At 33.6% G+C, this 23,005-nt stretch overlaps 1 protein-coding gene across 4 annotated transcripts; it reads right to left on the bottom strand.

The window, feature by feature from the left end:
• Positions 1-2,291: 2,291 nt before the first annotated feature.
• On the bottom strand, positions 2,292-23,005 carry LOC113238790 (vesicle-associated membrane protein 2-like). 4 transcript variants are annotated; one of them, XR_003311130.1, is made up of 8 exons: positions 22,587-23,005; positions 11,328-11,451; positions 10,389-10,467; positions 10,032-10,111; positions 9,906-9,957; positions 9,656-9,791; positions 7,904-7,939; positions 2,292-7,827 (listed from the first exon to the last, which is right to left on the bottom strand). XR_003311130.1 is itself a non-coding variant. In XM_026475626.1 (8 exons), coding segments are annotated over exons 1-6 (351 nt in total). In that variant the 5' UTR covers positions 22,589-23,005; the 3' UTR covers positions 2,292-7,827; positions 7,904-7,939; positions 9,768-9,777. The 4 variants fall into 4 exon arrangements, 3 of the variants coding, with proteins under 3 accessions (XP_026331411.1, XP_026331413.1, XP_026331412.1); XM_026475626.1 differs by having other exon boundaries at positions 9,768-9,791; XM_026475628.1 differs by lacking the exon at positions 9,656-9,791.

The following is a 23,005-nucleotide window of genomic DNA, read 5'->3' on the forward strand; positions in this document are numbered from 1 at the left end:
GCAGTATTGGATTAAAACCCGGTGATTAGGGATAAAACTAATTTAAAACCCAGGCGGGTTGAATTGATTATAACCTTCTGCCCATCTCTGGTCATGATATAACTTTGATGGGATTCAGAGCGTGATCCTCAAAACTATTGTCTAAATTCAATTTGTTTTGATACACATTATGTAACTAATTTCAGAGGACTCAAGACATTTCTTGTACGTAGGACTGTTCTTGTAGTTTTTAGAGCATTCTAAGTTGTAGTTCAATTAATAACGCGGTGCAGTGACAGATAGATAATTTACTTAACTGCATATCCGCTTCCGAATTTCTTTTTCTGTGTTCAGTCTGCTCAGTTTATTAAAAATATATTCTCTATTTTTATCCAAAATCAATCAATTTAGTGTGATTACCGTGTAGTGTTATATAAGTTTTTCAGGCCACTTTTTCTTCGACGTTACCTACATTACATACCTACATACAAAATAAAAATGAATGTTGTTGCCTGTTTATCTAAAATTGAGCTTTTTTGTTCAGAATAGTTAAGATTTCATTTTTCATGTTGAGACAGAATTCTTTTGGCATGACACCACGTGAACACTACAACACGAGCACGTTCTGAAGTTATGTGAAGATAAACATGATTGTGCTTCATAGGTATAATTGGGGGTCTTTCTTTACTTTTTTTTTAAACTGTTTATAGCTTTTTCAAATTAAACAAAAAAAAAGTCTAACACTTTGGACTTTGGTCCGTACTTATCCCAAGTACAGGGTCTAGAGCACATCAAGGTTGACACTTAAAACTTAAATCCAACTCTATAAGAACGGTCTAAAGTGTCAAACTTGACTGTACAAGAGGCATACCTACAATTTAAATTTTAGGCTTGTCGCATTCATAACCCTGTACCTATGATTATTTTTGTATGTCAACTCAGTTCTTGCGTATTATGTACGATGTACTGTTAGAAGCCAATAAATGCATGTCAATGTCTTTATGTCATAATGTACATAATTGTGCAAGTATGGTGTATTTAATTTTATGTATTAGTTAAATTAAAAGCTTCTAACTGTACAAATTTTTTGACTTAACCTTTCGTAGTGGCCTGATAATTTAGTGCATAACCACATGTTCTACAATGACAAGTGTTTAGTACAAACCGTACTAAAACTATTATGTATTATTATTATATATATGTCCAAGTTCAGGTCTAGACGTGACGAGGTCGCGAACTTTACACTCAATCCCTGAATAAGACCATCGATTATGATCGAAACTAGTCGGACCGCTTCCGACTAAAATACTACGCGAGTAAGTCCCGTTACTTTTATATTATAATGTTTAGTACAAGTTTAGTACATTTTTTCGCAATGCCTACTTAGTTTGTCTAGATATCTAAAACCACTGCACAGTACGTAGGTATTGACATCAAGTGTGTAAAAAATTGGAAATAATGATGGAGGATGTGCATGTTTAGTAAATTCAAGAACTTAGTTTGTATTTACATGAATTGTTTACTAACTTAAAAACGAAATTAATTACATAATTATGTCAATCCGCAACGGAGGCTTCGTCAGGAAGAGACAAATATAAATCAGCAACAGGCTCCGTTCTTCACATAAAAATTAATTTAGCTAGACTTAGCCATTTTTATCCAACTATTACAATGAAAGAGGACCACTTTGAATCTTAGCTGGTTCAAACGTCCCCATAAACTGTTACCGCGCTGAATGGCCAACGAAATTTGTTGCGCCAAGTAAGATCCAGAGCGTGGATCACAGCTTCTTCTATCTCTAAGCCGACGACCCAACTCCTTGATGAATTCTTTGGCCTCCGCACCTTAACTCCCCGCAGTCTCAATTGCAAAAGTTGTACATCGCTGCATTGGTTCCAAGACACTGTACTTGGCATGTTTCAATTTTGCCGCATACTCTGCGGTCGACCCAGCAGATTTGGTGGTGTAAATCAGGTGGGACGGTGCAAACGTACTGATACACGTAGCGTCCCGCAAGAGGCACCGATACTTCTGCCATGGAACCAGTGTAATGCCGTCAGGTCTCTTGCCATCTGTACGGCACAACACCGGAGGCTCCAAGACACAAGACACGTTAGTCAATACCAATACCCAGCGAAATTTTAGGACATTGCCACAAAATCTGATGAATGGGGTATCAAATCAGGATGAATGTACTTACAATAAACTTAACCCATTCTATTATTGTGGTCTTAGTTTTATGAACACACATATTTGAATGTTTATGTTAAACTATTTCAAAAGAATGAAATAAAACACTGTTCACAGCTGTAACTTTTTATTCAAAGTTGCTTTATTTTACTGAAGCAATAATTACATACTTTATACGGTTTACATACCATATAACCTAACATTCAATAGTTAATCTTTTTTTGATGAGACACAATATATGGGTGCTTAAAGATTGCTTGAATTTCGATACAAGAAATGAAATTATTTACATTCTAACAACCTATTGATTCAAATTTATGAGGCTGTGACAATATTTGTCTAAGTAGTGATTTGTAATATAATGATAGTGTCGTTAATAGTTATTCGAGGTAGGAATATAACATTTTATATTCGTTTCAACATGTTAAGTTTTCTAAATAAATACTTATTATTAGTAATATTATCTAGTAAAATTATAAGTTCGTTATGTGAATGAAACAATGTCAATAGTTAAATCATGAGCTGTCTTTCGATGATCAGTTGTAAAACTTTTGATACTTCATTTTTTGAATAGGTACCCTTTGCTTTTTGTTTAGGATACGGGGCGTTTTGCATTAACTTGTCATTTAACTTTGTGACAGTGAGTCTCATTAATACTAACACCGAATTTGAAATAATATCTATCAGTTTAATAAACGCGCATAGGTATTGCACCGCGTTGGCATTGCGGTTGTCACGCGTGTGTGTTAGAGGTAGACGATTAGCGACTACATCACTACTGAATCGCTGCAGACGCACTGCTAACAGCTGCCGTATGTAGCCTCTCTAATTTCAATTTTTAAAATAACTAAGTTATTGGCTATTTGTAAATGTGTTTTTTACACATTGTTAGGTACCTATAAAGTTTCATTAAAACATTCACAAGCACAATAAACACTTCACGCGTATAATTTCATTTTATGAGTTTTAAGGGGCGATCCTATTCATAATTTGCAAAACAGTAGTACAGATTGGTTTTGGTTATTTCAATTTATTTCATAGGAGTCAACAAGTAGCGCCACGAAGATTTTGTATACATGTTTGGTTAGGTAGTATTTCGAGTAATCTGTTTAAATTCTATTAAATGTTTTTGTTGATGTATGTTTCTAATGGGGCTGACACGTTCAAAGCCCAAAATAAATAGAGTTTGTTTTTGTCTAAATTTGATTTAAACAAAAAAATCTTGTCTTTTGAATACATTTATATACTTTATTAGCCTTGTAGGTAGGTTTGGTATATCTCTTATTGGGAATTTATTTTTTAGAGACATGTAGGAAAAGTAAAACAGAAATTTTATGTATTCATAGACAGGATCTACTCAGAGTCTTTTAAACGATCTCATTATAATTCCTGATTCAACTATGCCAAGGTAGTAAAGGTTTAATGTTATTGAATATCTAAGTACATCAATTCGAATTCATGTAATGATGAACTATAAAGAGGTTATTGTAGATGGTTTAACTAATTGTTATATTTCGAATAAATAACATGAAGATAACAGCTAAAATAAACTATTATAAATATTACTATATTATATTCTATTATTAATATAATTAAAGCTTTAAAAGTATTAATTTATGCAGGTACACAATAACGATTTATTTTAAATATAATGTGCCAGGCAGCTAACGTCTATTACCTGATCTTAGACTATGAAATTCTCTGTACTGTGAGTACCAAAATTTTTGCAGACTGAAAATTTATTTCAGACTAGAATTAATTTAGAAAAGTTCATTTCCCAAATTGGTCCTACCGGGAATCGTTCCCGGGACCTCGACATTCAGCGCCCACAGTGCAAGCTATTAGGCTACCGACGACGTCATGGTGATTAAGTATACGACTTGAGATCATCAAATGGTTTTCAACGAGCAGTTATTATAAAGCACATTTTATTTTTTGGGCGTGAGCCCATATCTTAGGTTCTGGTCGTCCAAAACGTTGAATTGGGGAATTCTGCATTGTGGATTAACACGGTGACTACCCCGAAACCTCGCTATACCTATTTGTGAGCACGTAATTATGTAGCTTATTGTATACGTATAACTCGTGTGAATTATTAGCGGTAAAATCAATCGTTTTCTTAAGATAAAAACCAATACTTTTAAATCCTTAAATCCATTAAAATCTATCTTATTCACTGGTAACACAGGGGTTTGACCATATTTCAGCTGGTGATCTCGGGTCAACGAAAAACTTTAGCCCACTATTTTTAAATTTCATACCATTATTATGTTCTCCATGCCAATATTTTATGGCTCAAATTATATACACGTTTACAGATCGTCACCAACTGAATTACGAACGAACTGTTTTGTTACATTGTGTATAACTAATTTAATATATATTTTCTGGTGTGGTTTCAAATACCTTACAGTGAATGTAATTTCAGCCTCAATTTCCAAAACACAATATTTATACGGTAAGCACAAAACATTGTATAGAGCAGAACTTTAGGCGGTTTCAGTTTGATCGAACAAATTGTGAGGTCTAATTTAGCTATATACTAACTTTAGAGATATTAGAACTCATCGTTACACAGTGTCGATATAGGTACTTTATTATAATAAGTATAATATATATGGTGTGCGATTGTTTATATGAGTAGTAATTGTAATATGTCGGTTTATGATTATTGAACTTTTTTCAGGCCCGTTAGGAGTACCCTTATTTATATTTATTTCAGATATTAAAACACTATTATTATTGCGTTTCAAAAAACGAGGCATTTTCTTACTACACTAAGCGCTAAAAATATTTTTTTCTATAGTCGGGTCTCCAGCGCGGGTTTTGCTGTCAATATAGGACAATACTTTGGTTCGCTATAATCCTCGACACATTTATTGATTATAATATGTTAACCAATAATTAGTTAACAACTCGCCTCCCCCTTTCCTTCATCGTGGGACTAGACGTAGGCTGGGATTTCACCCCTATATTGTAGTAATTCCAAAGATTCGCACGAAGCGTTACGCTTCCACATTTATATATATGGCTCTATATGGAACGGCTATGGAGTGGAATTCCCTGAATGGAGACTTATTCCCTGAACGCTGTAACATGGCCCTTTTCAAGGCGAGATTCAATAGGCATTATTTAGGTGTGTATGCTCCTTGGTCGACCTCATCGCCACTTTTCATTAGATAAGATTGAAATGAAATGCGCATTTACATTTTTTATAATAATTACTCCCGCTAGCGACTCAATTGCGCTCCTTCTTCGTTTGAGCTATACCTAGTATGTTCACCCACATAATACGCGAGCTAGATTTGCCACGAGCATGCAAACAAAGTATTTGGTGAATATACTTTTATGTATTGTGTAGAGCAAAACACGCTTATGAGACCCGGCTTAAATGGCTATCAACATAAGCCATATATTGGCTCTCGGTAATTTCCCTTTATTAATGCTGTGTGTTTGTCCTTGAGGGATACCTTATAGGAGCAATAGATCGACTAACCGCACATTTGTTGCCTACCGTCTATATAACAATTTTCATTGGAAATGTCAATAGTTGATTTTAAAGCGACCCTACCTGTGCTGGCGTTTACGCGAAATAAGGTATCTGACGTGACTGTGCAAAGGTTTATGAGATATTACTATGGGATCCAACATTATTGGTATGTGAGATGGCCTATGAGACAAAACAAATTTTGCCCGAAATAAATTATTAATTATTCAAGAAAACATTTCGTGACGTTCTTTACAATTTCCGACAACACAACGCTTGAAATAAATTAACATTATCATTTCTGGCTCAGATTGATCATTGTCAAGGATCTTTTTGTTTACTAAAGATTTATTGAACGCTTCAGTACAGTCCTATATGTTTAATTTTTGGCGTATAACCATGTTTTGATAGTGTCGCTCTAAAATTAACACTGCGATTTTCCACGTGACAACTCTTTCCTAGCTAATTCCTAATTTAATTATATCCATTTAACACAAGCGTCAATAATATTTAAATATCGGGCTTATACAGCACGTAATTTATAAGGGAAATCGCCGTGCATAGTCGCGATAGATATTTTATATGTATCATAAGCAACATAATTAATAGAAAAACATGACATATAAGTAATTCATTAACTCTACTTTTAAGATTAAAACACTAAGTATTGTTAGTAGGTACTTAGAATGACTGCTTTCGTACGCCCGATCTTTAAGCACTATTGATGCGTATACTTAGCACGTTTATAAAAAGACGATAACTTATGTGTGGCTACAATTAAAACACCTATTAATCAATCTTATTTTTTTTAACATTTTCTCACTATTTTTTAAACTGTTTTACGTACAGTAAGTGTAATACACACACAGAAAAAGATAAATAGTTTAAAGATACGTTATATATATAGTAAGGGTAAACATTAAAAACACTGGCCAGATACATTTAAGTGGCTACCTATATTAGTATGTTTTGATGTGAAATTAATGGTAGATTACGGAACTTCTTGTTGAATACTTAGATAGGGGTTCTTAGGTTCAATTTCGTATTATATTTGTATTTCTATTCGCAGCAAATGTAAACAACGGTTTAAATACAAATTCTCGCTTCTAAATTGAAATTGCTATATAAGTGAATATACTACTTAAAAAACTGCTAACATGCTTATAATTAAGAAAATATTTCTGCAAAATCTAGTGACTACGCTAGCGTTCGTGAACTTATTGGTGTTTCTTGTTTGATTAACTATGTCTATAAATACCAACAATTATTATTGCTTTGGGTTATTTTTTGACAGTGTATGATGGATGAATACCTAATTATCAGTGACTAGTATAACAAGTAAACTGGTTTATATGAAAATAAATGATTGACTAGAGACCATCATATAACTTACTACTAAAACTAATCAACTATGTTCATGTTCAACATCTAAAAATGGGATTACAAAGTCTAGATAGATAATAAAGGCAAAGTCAAACGCATTATAGTCTGCCAGATAAATTGTCAAAGATTAACAATTAAATTGTTCAGAAATAAAAAATATATAAAGTACAAGAATAAACTGTTACACAATTCTTTAGAAACTTGGTCCAATATAACAAAATAAAATGTTTTATTTTGATATACGTACACATATGTAGTTATTCTCTGAACACAATTTTAAATCTTCGAAATGTGGTTTTGATAAGCCTTATTTAAATATGTAAGTAGATATAGGTACGTAGTAAATATTAGCAAGTACCCGTTTCTATAAATTAGTCATTTTTTGGTAAAGTTTTAACAAAGAAAGACCATCTAAAAATACTCTATACAAGAAACGGTGGGTTAGATATTGACAACAGTTCTAAAATATTTCAAGGATATTATTCCATATATTTAGGTACAATTGTTAATTGATATAGTTACAAAGTTAAAAATCCGATTTGATATTGATATTTAGTGTTCCAATATGTTTTATTACATGCAATGCCCGCTAAGCCCTATCCCTATAACTTGACGCTACTCTTGGATTGTGTGTGGGATATTTGAAAATAAAAGAGACGTTTCGTCCAACAGCCTGAGAGATGTTACTAATTCAGTAGCAGCCAATTGTTTAATTCTAAATTTTAGTTAAAAATATTCGCCGTTCTTTTCCCAGGGAGCGTGATTGGTTTGACGATGTAATTTGGTATCTGAAATTCGGTACAATCTTAATAGTTCTGTAGTTTACATTAGGAGCACTCATTTCGTTATTTTGACTTTTGTTACCTGGATTATCTCCTCAGGAACCGAGTGTTTACAGACCTAAAAATATAAAAATGAAATTAATGATTAGTTAGAAAACAAATATTTAAGCGATACAGGGTATTAAAGGGTCCAATAATATCATATTATACTTTGGAATATTACGATAGTGTTTATGTTTACTAAATCAAAAATTAAAATTCTTAATTTTATTTGACATTTCATTCGAATGTTATCAAAAAGGGTTTTCAATGACTACCTATGACTATTTGTGGGGTAAAGTTGTTCATTATGATTCTTTGATACCAAACATATTATTGAATCCCTTTGATACAACCTGTAGTTAGAAAAACATGACGAGCTCACGATATTCTTCATAATGTGCTTAATTGCAACGAGACAACACAATAGTACTAACTGTTTACATAGTACAGTTACATTTAGAATACGTGAACACGTACGTGAATTATACGTATTGAAAAAAAGTTGATGAATTATTATAATACCTACATGCATTTTTTTAATTAATTCAAAAATTACAGTTCACATTTGCAGTGAAGAACGGTGTACAATTTTGGAAGTAAGTACTTATGAAGTAATTGTAACTAAATGGGATTAATCGAAGCAACGCGAGAAAAGACTCCAAGGACCATATTTCCACAATCTACACCCGTTAGAATTGGAATATATTCGTCAAACAACTAATAGAGAAGATCAATAACCGGAAAGTTAGAAAATATTAAACCTACAATATTGACTGCATTTTCTACTGTCACGGGAAATACCTATTGCACGGCCTTATTTTCAAACCTTTATAGTAAGCACAGCCCTTTTCCACGCTATGTTGTTTTAAGTTATAGAAATACGGTCTGGTAAGAATTACACCCATTTAAATTTAAATTAAGAAATGCGAATGTATTGTTTTTGAAATGAAACGATTTTTCCGGATTTAAATCGTGTATATTTGTTTTTTCAAACAAACCGACGTTTCGGGCCCTTTACAGGTCCCATGGTCACGGTTGACCGGTCTAATCCGGAGAGATAGTTTCATTTCCTATGTGTAACAATCGCGAAAACCTAAGAACTTGGTATGGTTTTTGTTTCATTGCCTAATTTTATGTGAAGCAAAAGAAAATTGGGGTCTATCTGGGATAAGTATAGCATTCTTGGGGGAAAGATTAAAAAAGTCAAAGCATTCATGGCCAATACAATATATCTCGAATTATTTGTGTCTTATTGTATAGGCAGTTAAAAATAGAGTACTTATAGAGCAATCCCAGACTAAAGAATACGTCGGCAAAACAAAGCAGGAAATACCTTCAGTTAGTTGAGCAATTCATCTTAGCTTCTACGATAATGAAGTTGTAAATAATAATAAGTAAATATTTTGTTTAAAAAAACTCTTCTGGATACATTGTTTAACTTTTTTAATACTTACTCGTATATTTCAAATTTACAAATGAGAAGCTAATGAATGCTTAACGAAAATGAAGGAATATACGGCGGATGAGGTAAACATTGGTTTACTAATTTCAAAGTTTATGGTTTTATCAATTTGAGCCCGCTGAGATGTAAATAAACTGCACGTATGCATATAGCTCAAAGAGATTTAAAACAATCAACTTTAAAACAACATTTTGGTTTAACTAATGCATTGTAAACAGATTACCCCAAAATTTGATACATTATTCGATAGAGACAGATATATACGAAGTGACAAAAGAACAGACAAAGCCAACACCATTAACAACGACATAATTACCATTGCCCACTTACCAAAATAGGCTTAGTAGGTACCAATGACGTAATTAAATAAATTAACAACATACTTTATTATGATTATTCATTAATATTATAACAAGTAACTTTTAAATGAAACTTCGGTTACCGAAACTTGTTCACACAAAGTTGGCTGAAAATGTGGAAAAAATTATGGCATGATTAATCTAAGAACTAAACAACGTTTTATGCTATAAACACAGCGATATTGTCTAATGAGTGACTCGTGATCAACTCTAGTACTTACCAATAATCAGGGCCAGTATGATGATTCCGATTACCGCTGCGATAATCATCATCTGTAAATAACACATGTTTGTGAGTAAATACTGACATTGATATATGCAGTCAATCAAAGTGATTTTATTGGTACCTTTAAATTCTGCAGCCAAAACTTGCTCTTCAGTTTGCCAGCCTGTTGTTCGAATTGCGAGGCCCCCTGCTGAAGTGCATCTGAAAGATAGATTACGCCACAATTAATCTAAGTATGAATAAGTCTGAAGAAAATGTTTTTTTCTTAGATTAATGCCTTCGATTTCATGTTCCGAGTTTAGTAACGCCATCGAAAAAAGGTGTTGCCGTATAATACAGTGTATTTAGCAGGAGAGTTAGCATTGGCAATAAAGCTGCAATTACAACGAGAAGATGCTGCTGTCATTCCCAATGCTTAATCTTTTACGAAATTCAGTGGTCCAAATCGCAATGTTATCCATTGAATCAGACATCTTACCGGCTCTATCATCGAGTTCAGAAAGTTTCTGGTCTCTCTCCAACACTTTCTCCACATTGGTTTTCATGATGTCAACAACCTGAAACACGAAGTATTTTTACATTTACACTTTTATCAAAAATCAGCCGAGTACGTTTATTAGAAGGCAATAAACTCAGGCGTACGCACCTCAACTTCTTACTCACAATGTTACAACATATACCTACCGATGTAGGAGTGATATACTTATTTTTTATTATTTTATTGAGGGACGAACAGTTACACATATGAGAAAAAAATAGATATTTAAAATTAACAATATCTCAAAGTCAAAGTCAAAGTCATCTATGGTCCCCTAAATATACTATAATCAAAACAAAAAGATGACCCGGCAAACTGATATATATAAACACATATAGGTACAACAACGAAACTAAAAACAACATAATGTGGCACCATCCGTATCTCATACCTGTGTCCCAAAAATGCAATAATGTACACAGCTTCACAGGCAACTCGCTGCCTACAGTGCTTTCGCTGCGTTCAGTAACAACTTTTATAAATTGCAAGAAAAGTTATAGCTAATGCTCAACATAGGAATTATATTTCGGTTTTTAAGGTTATATAACTTCGTACATGTTTTAGACTGTAATAGCACCTTAGATCCAGTCTCCTTGTACGAGAAATCATCAGGCAAAAAGACTACTGTGAGGGCAAAAGTCGTCTCAACTCATAATTTGAGCGCAACTTAAAGTGTCTAGCTTTTATAGTATCCTAGATCCAGCAGCTTGATTTTGATTGCCTCTCCCGATCGGAAACTGCGTCTTTTCCTATACACTTTCCTTAGAATATTTGACAAATATGTAAAAATATTATGAAATTAGCATCAACAACAAAAATGAACAGATTGTTATAAAGAGTGTTGATTTTAACCAAGTCAAAACACATTTTTTTTTGTACCTCGTCAACTTGAGCTTGCGTCTGCTGCAGACGACGCTGTGCCGCGATCTGTTGCGGCGTCTTGGGCCCGCCCACTGGCATATCTCCGTCGCCGCCGCCTGGCGCCAGTCCGCCCTCAGTCGCCCTGTCCAGTAAGGCCTGGATTACCCTTATTATCGGATCACATGCTTAATATTTCATCAAATTTTAATAATAATACATCCTGTATTCCAATGTGAAATTTAGTAAAATTTTAGCAGTTTTATCTCAGGATAAAAGTAACCAAAGCTTTTACTATTCTTAAACCTACTTCATTTATAGAGTAAAACATTTCGTACATTCTCTACACATTACATATATTATATCTCTAAGAACACCATGAAATATTACGTCACGCAATATACGTCACGGTCGTCTCCCCACGGGACAGGGTCTATGGATCTCCACTTGCTCTGATGTAGACGTAATATGTAAATGACATAGTTACCTACTTAGTTTCTTTGTGAAGTTATGCATACGTTGACGATTTAACTTTTTTTTATAATACCGCCACTGCACTGCGCCCGTCACCCTGAGACATAAGTTGACAAGTTCTGTGCCTGTAATTTCACTAGCACTCTTACCCTTCCGGAACGCCTACTCCTTCACAAACCGGAACGCAGTAATGCTCATATTACTATTTGGTGGCAGTACTTCGCTATACGAATATTTTCACAATGAACTCTATTGCAACTGATTTCTTTTTATTAACCTAGGTACAAATACATCTTTTTCAGCAGGCCTAAGAATATAGCTGTTCAGTTTATTAATTCGTCTCCCTGAACCATGTTACGTTGTCTGTAGTGCTAAAGCAAAATTTGATTACCATTTATTGTTATAAGTGCGAGTTTTAAGTACGAGTAAGTACATGACCTTTCTTTAATATCGCAATAACTGACACAGAAGTAAATGCAGGTGTAAGAAATTAAGTTAATAACGGAGTGAAAATAGGCGACAAGTTATAATATCCGATATTATTTTCTCTATTGGTCCACGTATTGTACTGTATTGTATTTTATATAAGTAGGTGTGAAATGCATGTGTTTATATAGAAGGAGACGAGTCAGGTTGGTGTGTCGCCTTGGCCGTGACCTTGCAAGCTTGAGTTGTATAAAAACTCTCGCCGGTTCAGTGTCTATAGTTTGCTTCGGTATTCTATTCTATACAGAGGACGTCACACGGCGACACGAAAGAAAAGTAGACACATATCAAATGAGATCAAGATAATTATTTAAAATATTTGATTACATTATTCAAGTTAAATAAAAATATATGTATCTACATATAAATTTATCATTTTTTTGTAACTTATTTTTAAATTATGAAATTGACCAAAAAACATTTAACTTTTTAATATCGTCACATACGTTGCTCTGATCCCAAAGTAAGTAGCAAAAGCACTTTGTGATACGGATATCGGAAACAACGACGGTACCACCAACACCCAGACCCGAGAAAATATAAAAAAATTAGTTTTTTTTTGCACTGACCCGGCCGGAGATCGAACCCGGGACCTCATAGATGGCGACACCATGAAAACCGGTGTGCAAGCCACTCGATCATGGAGGCCGTCAACCAAATGTGAAAACAAAATCATGTATTTTTATGATGTTGATGGAAAGGGTTAATTATAATGATTACTTTCATAAACGTAACACATTAAAGGAACACCGTTCATTTATTCAAATTATTATGTAAAAACAAACTTGAAACTGCCAATGTATAGGTATTTGCAATTCTTGCAATACTTGATCCTTTTGATCGGTATCATAAAAATACTGGGTGTTGGAAATGAAACTATTATTCCGGATTTAAATCGCGAATATTTGCTTTTTCAAACAAGACGACGTTTCGAGCCCTTTATACTGGTCCCATGGCTACGGTTGACTGAGGTGGTACAGTCTTCAATCAGTTATGTCTAATATTATTAAGTAATAAAAATTCATTCCGTAAAGTAATTTGTAAAGTAAATGTAGCGTAAATTGGAATGTTTTCAATGTAAAATTAAAAATAAGGCATTTAATTAATAACTATTGTAACTGTAGTGAAACAATAGGGTGGTTTGCATTAATATTAGACATAACTGGTTGAAGACTGTACCACCTCAGTCAACCGTGACCATGGGACCTGTAAAGGGTCCGAAACGTCGGTTTGTTTGAAAAAACAAATATCCGCGATTTAAATCCGGAAAATTAGTTTCATTTCCTATGTGTAACAATCGCGAAAACCTAAGAACTCGATATACTGGGTGTTTTTAACTGACTTTAAAAAAAGGAGGAGGTTCTCAATTCGACTGTATGTTTTTTTTGTATGTATCTTACGCGATAACTCCGGTATTTGTGAACCGATTTTCATGATTCTTTTTATGTTGGAAAGATGGTAGTAAATCATCCACCTCTAAGGGTGGCTGTTCACGCATGAAGATTCATTTTTATAAATAGCGCCTAAATTTTATTATAAGGAGCAATTATTTTAATGGTTGATTTTGCTATTCTCAAATTCAAGCCGTTTTTCTCTCAATATACTTTGAGTAGTGAGAGGAATTTTTAAAACCGACTTTTTATTATCACCTGTATCAAGTCTCGTATAGTGGCGAACTAGGGAATGAATCCGCACATTCCGTTAACCGATTTCAATAAAACTTGGTAATTTTATTTTATTTTTATTTTTCTTTATTCAGGATAACAACAACCATCATAATAAAAGTGATCCTTAACTTATAGACATTGGTAAAATTAGGGTCAATTACAGTTATCCACTAATGCATAGTTGGATGAATAACAAGTAGTGGTCAATATAGGCACATAACTTAGACTAGACAGAATCAACTAATAAAAAATGAATAAAATACACTTGCTTATGAAGTAAATAAAAATAAATTGTAGATAAATAGATGCTTAAATATAATGTACACATATACGAGCATACACACATACATATAAATTATATTACACACGCGCACACACACACACACACACACACACACACACACACACACATATATATATATATATATATATATATATATAATATGTATATATATACGTACATTACATACATACACACACACACACACACATACACGAAACATAATAAACCTACTTAACAATAATAATAATTGAAATAACTTATCTGATAATCGACACACCGCACATTATATATTAAAAAAAAGTTTTTAATATATTATAGACACACGCTTGGCCACAATCTCACCAGAATTGATGGTGTGTAAATGATTTGGGTTTATATTAATGTTTAATGGGCTTATTGTTAGGTGTCTAAAACATTTTCTTTAATTTTAGCATTAAATGTTCTCTTGCTGTTATTGAAAGGATCAATATGTGAGAATTTGTTGTTATATGTGTGGACAATTGTGCTGAGTGTTGAGTTTTTGCCATAATTAGAGGAGTGAAATGGAACTTTAAATAAGTTAGTGTGTCGGGTCCTACCCTTGGGTACATTAGTGCTAATTTGCGAAAGTAAATTTTGACGATCTATACGGCTATTTATTAGATTGTATAAAAATCACATGTCTAACACGTACCAGCGTTCTTCAAGCGTCAAGAGGTTATGTTTATGACAACAGCTAACTGCATAAGACACGGCTGCTTTAGCTGATATTTTTTCTCTAAAGTTAAGGTGATTTTCTGAATTCTCTCTAGCCGTGTCTTGTGAACATTATATGCAGGTCACCAAACAGGACTTGCGTAATCAAGTATGATTCTGACAAACGCAAAGTACACACTTTTTAAACTAGTTGTACATTTAAATACTTTGCAAGTTCTGAGGACAAACCCTTGCATTGCAATTGCAAATTGCCATGTCAATTATGTTATTATAATGTAATGTAAGATGCATTTCAGAATTCAAGAAAGCACTTAGGTCACGGACAACATTAACTCTGACAATTTTTTGTGAATCAAAGTTGTAAGGATATCGTATAGGGGTTTTCCGGTGTGAAACGGACGCACTGGCATTTTTTAACATGTAGTGATATTGTTATGCCGGTAGTGTGCGAAAAGATTATTTAAATCAAATTGTAAACGTTCACAGTCAGTAATACAATCTATTCTTAAAAAGATTTTTTTATCGCCAGCATACAATAAATGATCTGCATGGGAAAAACACTTATCAATATCGAATATATAGGCGTTGTAAAAGAGAGGACCGAGGTGTGATCCCTGCGGTACACCGGAATCTACACAATCGAATGCTTTTTCGAAGTCAGTGTAGACCACGTGCACCTGGCCACCCCCCTCCATATTTTGGAGAATAAAATTTGAAAAAAGCGATAGATTTGATACAGTCGATCGCGCCCTAAGAAAACCGTGTTGTGACTGCGGTATACCCTTATTGATGATATTATAGATGGAGTTATAAACATTTTTTCCAAATAACTTGCTTATAGTATATAGAATTGAAATCGCACGGTAATTGTCTACAGAAGATTTTGATCCTTTTTTAAGGATCGGAATTATATTAGCTTTCTTCCATTCATCAGGATAGATACAGTCTTGTAACGACCGGCGGAAGAGAATTGTTACAGGTAACGCTAGTCCCTTTGCACAAGACACTAGAAATATAGGAGTATACTATCACTTCCACATCCCTTAAATTTATCAAGTGACTTCAACGTTGTCAAGACCGTTTTCTGAGATACGTGAATATTTGTAATTGATTCTCCGTGTGAATACTTGCCATTATTATGATTATTAATATTATGTTCATTACTATTATTTGAAGTGGAATTGACAAAAACGCTCTCAAAAAACCTGCTAAATGCATTACAAATACGAGAGCCATCCTCATAAATGTCACCGTCCAAGACGAATTGTTTAGGGTATTTCGAATGACCTTTTTTTGATTTAATAAACCTCCATAAATATTTAGGGTTATGTGGTAGGTTTTTTCAGCGTTTGAGGTAAATGTTTCAAAACATTGCGGGTTCACTATAAAATGTCTCTTTTTTAACAAAGAAAATACATCATTTTTCCATACATGGTGGGCACGCATTTTTTCGCGAGTTATTTTAATTTAAGAACTGGAATACCGTACTGGGAAGTGATTATTATTATGAGAGTGACTTGTCAAATCTAGTTAAATATTCATGCAATTTTGTATAAAAAGTAATCATTAATTGTCCCTTTATTCAAATTATCAATCCAATTAATGTTTTCAAGAAAAGAATTAATTTTATTGTAGTCACATTTATAAAAATTAAAACGGGGAGAGTGATGTTCGGTAAAAGGTTGCAACTGAATGTCAGTCATAGTTATGTTTAGCGAAGGATGATAAACGTCCTCCTTTACAAGGGTGTATGAAGACGGTAAAACACTCAAAGACAGGTTGCAGAAGCATAAATCTAAAATATTATTTTTACAATTTTTAGTATAAATATATTGTTTTAAGTCCAGAAAACCTATGTCATCAATAAAAGAGATCGCGATATTATTTAATGTGGAAGAGCCAGCATGTACGCAGTGCCGTCCTGAGAATTCAATTGTAATTATGGAAGATTGACACCCCCCATTAGTATAAAGTTATCAGACGAGTAAGTTTCCATGCACCGAGTCAAACAGTGAGTAATATTTTTTAAACGGTCTTGTAAGTCATTTGAGTTGGGTGACACATACGCTGTAGTTATATGTAAGTTAACAGACGACCCGAGCGCGGTGGCAGGTATAGAAACACAAACAGACTCGCTTATGGGCGCGCGCGATCATTCATTACATTGATATGCACCGAGCTCGCGCCGCATTAATAACATCACCCCACCGCCGATCTTTTTGTCTGTCACTGAGATCACGATCGCAACGGAAAGTGTCATAGCGAGAATCACTAAGTTCTGCAACGAGTATGTCAATTGGAGCCATGTTTCTGTGACCAAAACAACATCATAATCAATATTAAGCTAATTGCTAAAAAACTCAGAACACTAGTGCGTGAACCACGAACGTTCTGGTCAAATAAAGTCAAGTCATTCATCGAAGCCATTGAAATACGTAATGAATCAGGCAGTTATAATTATGCAGTACCACAGATGTGCATATACTGTTCTCAAAGCTGTACAACGTAGAAAAAATTACATTAGTATAGGGTCTTTCAACAAGAACTTTGTTTTCTAAAACAAAATAAAACAAAAAATTTAGATGAAGATGATTCAAATTGTTATTGTATTACAAAGAGAAAAGTTCGGCAATTATGAATGAAAAATGATATCTGGCAAATGTCCACCACGACCACGCTGACAGAAGTCGATTCTTTCATCAAAATTTTTAATCACTTTTTGGCAAAATGTCGGGTCTATTTCGGCTATCACATCACGGATTTTGAGTTTTAAGACTGTAGTCGATTCGATTGGCTCCGTATAGACTCTGTCTTTAAGATAGCCCCACAAAAAATAGATCCTAGAGCGATTATTGAGACGCCTTTGCATGCTCAACGTGTCACTGTATGGTGCGCTATGTGGTCTGGAGGCGTGATTGGGCCGTTTTTTTTCGAAGATGAGGCTGGAAATGCGGTAACGGTGAATGGATCACGCTATCGCGAGATGTTAACAACTCAATTTTGGCCTAGCATTGATGACATGGATATCACTGACATGTGGTTTCAACAAGACGGTGCCACATGTCACACAGCCAATGAGACGATCAATTTATTGCAAACCAAATTTGCTGATCGCGTAATTTCCCGAAATTCAGCTGTTAAATGGCCAGCCAGATTGTGTGATTTAACACCACTGGATTATTTTTTGTGGGGCTATCTTAAGGACAGAGTCTATACGGAGCCAATCGAATCGACTACAGCCTTAAAACTCAAAATCCGTGATGTGATAGCCGAAATAGACCCGACATTTTGCCAAAAAGTGATTAAAAATTTTGATGAAAGAATCGACTTCTGTCAGCGTGGTCGCGGTGGCCATTTGCCAGATATCATTTTTCATTCATAATTGCCGAACTTTTCTCTTTGTAATACAATAAAAATTTGAATCATCTTCATCTAAATTTTTTGTTTTATTTTGTTTTAGAAAACAAAGTTCTTGTTGAAAGACCCTTTACAATGCTCGTATGTGTAAGAAAACAAATCACAATTATTTAAAGTTTGGTGATATTTGTTAAAACATTTGTATTCCTTAGATACTATATGTAATTCCACGTATTTTTGAGATCGATTGTTTGATTACTCTGTACTGAGATTATTTCATTTATTTGTCATGTTTTATTGATATCGGTTACCGGAAAGTAAAACCAGATTCATTCCCTAGTTTGTCACCCTTAGAGGTGGAATATTTTCTTCAAATTTAAATGCGACTAATATCGAGGTATCCTCTTTCCAACAAAAAAAGAATCATCAAAATTGGTTCACAAATGTCGGAGTAATCGCGTAACATACACACACATAAAAATACTGTCGTATTGAGAACCTGCTCCTTTTTTGAAATCGGTTAATAAAATAATGTCTATTATTATATATATATAATATATAAATCTCCACGGAGCAAAATGTTCAATATACAATATTTAAAGTACTTCCTCTCCGTGGCACATAGCCGTGGGACACTCTATGTTTATCATTGTGCTACGTCTGAATCTAGTGCTGTTGTTACATATACGCGTTATCGAGTTTTCATTACTATCGGTTCGGCGGTGTTTCATTATGCCATTACTAGTCAACACCCCACATCCAAATTCCGTTAGTGAACAGGTTTCTCGTTTGACTTAATGGGATTGAAATATTTTTAGTGATTATTCGCTTATTATTATTAAATTATTTTTGAAAAAAGAGGGGTGACATCGATTTGATTTAGTTGCTTTTTGTCAAAGCACTAACACATCATCAAATCGTCCCGTCATCTAATCTTGTCATTAGTGACGAGACTACTTATGTATTTCAAACTTACACCCGCTTTTGTAAAATTACTTGGGGCTCTAGTACTGGTGATAGTGTTGCAGCAAAGTTTTTCTTTTCGTAATATGATCCTTTACCGTTTAAAGTTTATTGACTTTGTCCGAAGTTGCTTTGGCGTGGTTGAATGTTTTCCTTTCAGTAAATTAGTGCAGGAATGATATTCGAGCTTCACGACGACATTTAAATAAGCGTTGAACTCAGAATTATGTTTCGTTTCGTTTTCGTTTTCAAAATTTCAACATTTATGTGATAAAATTGCGTGGGTAGAAATTTTAGTTTCTAATGTGTTTTAGAGTTGAAAGAATTATACTTATTTATGTTAAATGTTTTACTGGTGGTATATTGGCGTACCTACATTAAATTAAAGAATAATTAAAGAAACCTTGTCGTAATAAGAAATTCGCATTAGCAATACGCTTTAGCACGATTTTCAATGAAGTAGTATATAAATGACACCATTTTTCAGCTATGACGGATAAAACTAAAAAAAGTTAATGTACTGAGTGACTCTACTACAGTAAAATCTAAAAAATGCACAACAATCTTGAAAAGCTTTATTGCTGTCTGTACCATTCTTGAAATCTGCCAATTCAGATTGTATTTCTATAACAAAACTTTCATTTTCCAAGTCCTTGTCGTTCGAGGTTTCACTTTCGATTTATTTATTCGCCCGTAACTTGCATTTATATTTCGCATTCTTTGTCCGATTCTAGGAATCTTTGAATTTAAGAATTTGTTGCATGTTTTATCGTAATTTAAAGAAAATTGCATTTTATGCAATCCTTGCATAATGAGCGTTCTAAAAGTCGAGTATTGCTACGAGATTTTAAGACCTCATAAAATTATGTAAAACACAACCGATATTTTGTGTAAATTTTGTCAACAATCCATGGCAACAAACTCAAACGCTACAAAACAAAAAATGAAAGATGTAGAATAGAAGTGGCCAAGTATCGCTTATATTTTAAGTTAGTAGTAGTAGTAGCGCTCCTTGTGATTCGTCCAGATAAGTACTGCCACCCTATCTATTACTGCCGCCAAGCAGTAATGTGTGCATTACTGCGTTCCGGTTTTGAAGGGTACGAGTGCTGGTGAAATTACAGGCACATGAGACTTATCAATTTATGTCACAGGGTGACGGGCGCAGCGGCAGTGCCCCTCAGATCTTTGCGTTTTAAAGCTCTGAGTAGCACTTCAACTGTTATGGACAGGCGTGTCACTTACCCCAGGCCCACGATTTGTTCGACCTGTCACTTGGTAATATATAAAAAAAAAGTTTTTAACCAATATTTTTTTTACAAAGGTTTAAAGCCTTTCCATATATTTAGACGAAATCCAAACAAACTCTACAAAACTAAAAACCAAAGAGGTAGAATAGAAGTGGCTAAGAGCGTATATTATAACCAATATTTTTTTTATATAAAGAATTATGTCCCGGTTGCAAGACCTTTAGGCGAATTTAACCAATCAGGAGGCAACAGAGCGTTTGGAAAGCGTCATTTTTGATATTTTTTTGTACTCCTGTATGTCTATTGTATATCTGTCAGTTATAATATCATAAACCGTATCATAAATGCTCACTTTTTAGTTCTGAATAAAACTTCTATTGTCTATGATACTCGCCACTGAGTTGAAAAATTTTATTAAATTTCTGTTATTAAAGAACTATAATGAGTTTAAAGTACTGTACATAGAACTATAACGAGTTTAAAAAATTAACGCCGTATTTTTGTTAATTAAATATCAATTAGGACGCTACTTAAATGCTATACTGCCCCCTGATTGGTTAAATTGATAAAAAAAAAGTATGGCCAGCGAGCCATAAAACTTTATATAAAAAAAAATTGTTCAAAGATACGGTACTTAGCGACTACTATTCTATTTCTTTGGTTTTTAGTTTTGTAGTGTTAGTTTGAATTTCGTCTAAATATATGAAATGGCTGTATGGTGGAACCTTTACCTACCATAATAGAAAGGGTTAAAATTGAATTTAAAAAATTGCGTTCGTTGTTAAAGATTGTTATTAAATTAATTATACATTAAAATAAATGTTCTGTATCATTATTTTATTTACCCATAGAAAAAGTATTGTTTGCAATCATTACATAATCAGGTCTTAAAATCTCGTACTTATTACACGATACTCGACTTTCAGCACCCTCATTATACAACGATTGCATAAAATACTAATCGTTAACAGAAATACGACATTCTTTTTTTTAAACTCATAGTTCTGTGTACAGACATGAAAAATTTTTTCAGTTTTGGTTCAGAACTAGACAGAGCGCCTTTGTGATATGGAAATTACAACTGACAGATTAAAACAAATTTTCAAGATGCTTTGTTTTGTTTACGTTATGGGGCTGTAAGTATAAAATTCTTAGAAGCAGATATTTTTCGCGTAACAGTTTTTTGTTCTTGTAGCGTCGTTGTTGGCATCGTTAGTATTTTTCCAATATTCTGTTAGATTAATAGAAGTAATATTTATTTAACAATCTGTCAACGGCACCTGTGACTGAGAAATCAAGTTTTTTTATATCCATTTTTACATTACTCCAAGCGTCGCATACTTATGAAGTCTTAGGTAGGTACAATATTCCATTTGACTTTATCAAAGAGTGGTTTCCCAACTCTTTTAAATATATCACTTAGTGTACGTGAAGGTTTTAAATATGACCGACGATGTTGGTAAAAGTATTATATAAAACACTTTTTTCGGTAAACAATATCTATCGATTTACACGCCATATTGATGCTTAGAAACGCTCACTTGCCCATGGTAACCTCTTTATTTGCGTTGTGCCACGATAATTAATCGAAACTCAAATATGCTTTCGCCATTTAAACTAAATGTTTTATTTGTATTTGGCACGTGGTTTTTATTGCCGAAGTTTATGAACACATATTTCTGCATGACATTTTGTATATTTTTATCAATAAATTCACGATCTAGTGACTTTAAACAATACCAAATAAAAGTTTTGCTATAACTATATGTACTGAAAATAAGAGCAGTTAATGAGAATTGCAACATATAATAGAAACACTTCAATTATTTACAAAAAAGAATCTTAGTTCGCTCAGCTTTAGTGAAAGAAATCCAAATATTTACAAAAAATATTTGTTTATTTAGATTATAAATAAATAGCAATTTTTTTTCTTTAAAATATAAAAACCTAGGTATTTTTATTTAACTAAAGAACTAATCTGATTCAAAGGTATAAGGTATTCAATTATATTAAAGAATTAATTTGAATTTAAACAATCTATTTATTTCTTCTATTTATCGCAAAGCGCATGGAATGTACAAATAAGTAAATAATAAAAACTTACATTTTAGCTGTACTGGATCGTCTGTCGGTCTAAATTTTTAGTGAATGGAGGCAGGCCGCCGTTATCGATTCGTGTTCACTCTTTGACACGTTAGCCGCTTGTGTTTCGATGCTACGGTCTAAGCTTGAATTGAAACTCGCTGACTGACTATTTTCACTGCTCAACACGAAATGAACCAAGTTTATGAATGGAGAGCTCTCACTAGATTTTCTATATGTACATCGACTAAAGAAATATCTAAATATAATATTGCCTTTTTATCAGTGAGGCACCTTTTGATTACAATATTATGTCAAGATTACGGGTTAGTTATTTGTACTACCTAGCTTATGGGAACAGAAATCTTTCTAATGTGATTTACAGAATTGTAGTGAGAAGTGAAATTCTCCTACGGCTGGGTTTCTCAATTTGTACGAAGA

This window comes from Hyposmocoma kahamanoa, unplaced genomic scaffold, assembly GCF_003589595.1.
Source record: "Hyposmocoma kahamanoa isolate Upper Pololo Valley unplaced genomic scaffold, ASM358959v1 98263, whole genome shotgun sequence".
NCBI lineage: Eukaryota > Metazoa > Arthropoda > Insecta > Lepidoptera > Cosmopterigidae > Hyposmocoma > Hyposmocoma kahamanoa.

Bases quoted from the DNA above. Each gene is read 5' to 3' on its own strand.
- LOC113238790 (XM_026475626.1), bottom strand. The intron at 10,112-10,388 runs GTAAGATGTCTG...TCTATCTTTCAG, and splicing joins TGAACTCGATGATAGAGCCG to ATGCACTTCAGCAGGGGGCC. The intron at 9,958-10,031 runs GTACCAATAAAA...TGTTATTTACAG, and splicing joins TTTGGCTGCAGAATTTAAAG to ATGATGATTATCGCAGCGGT.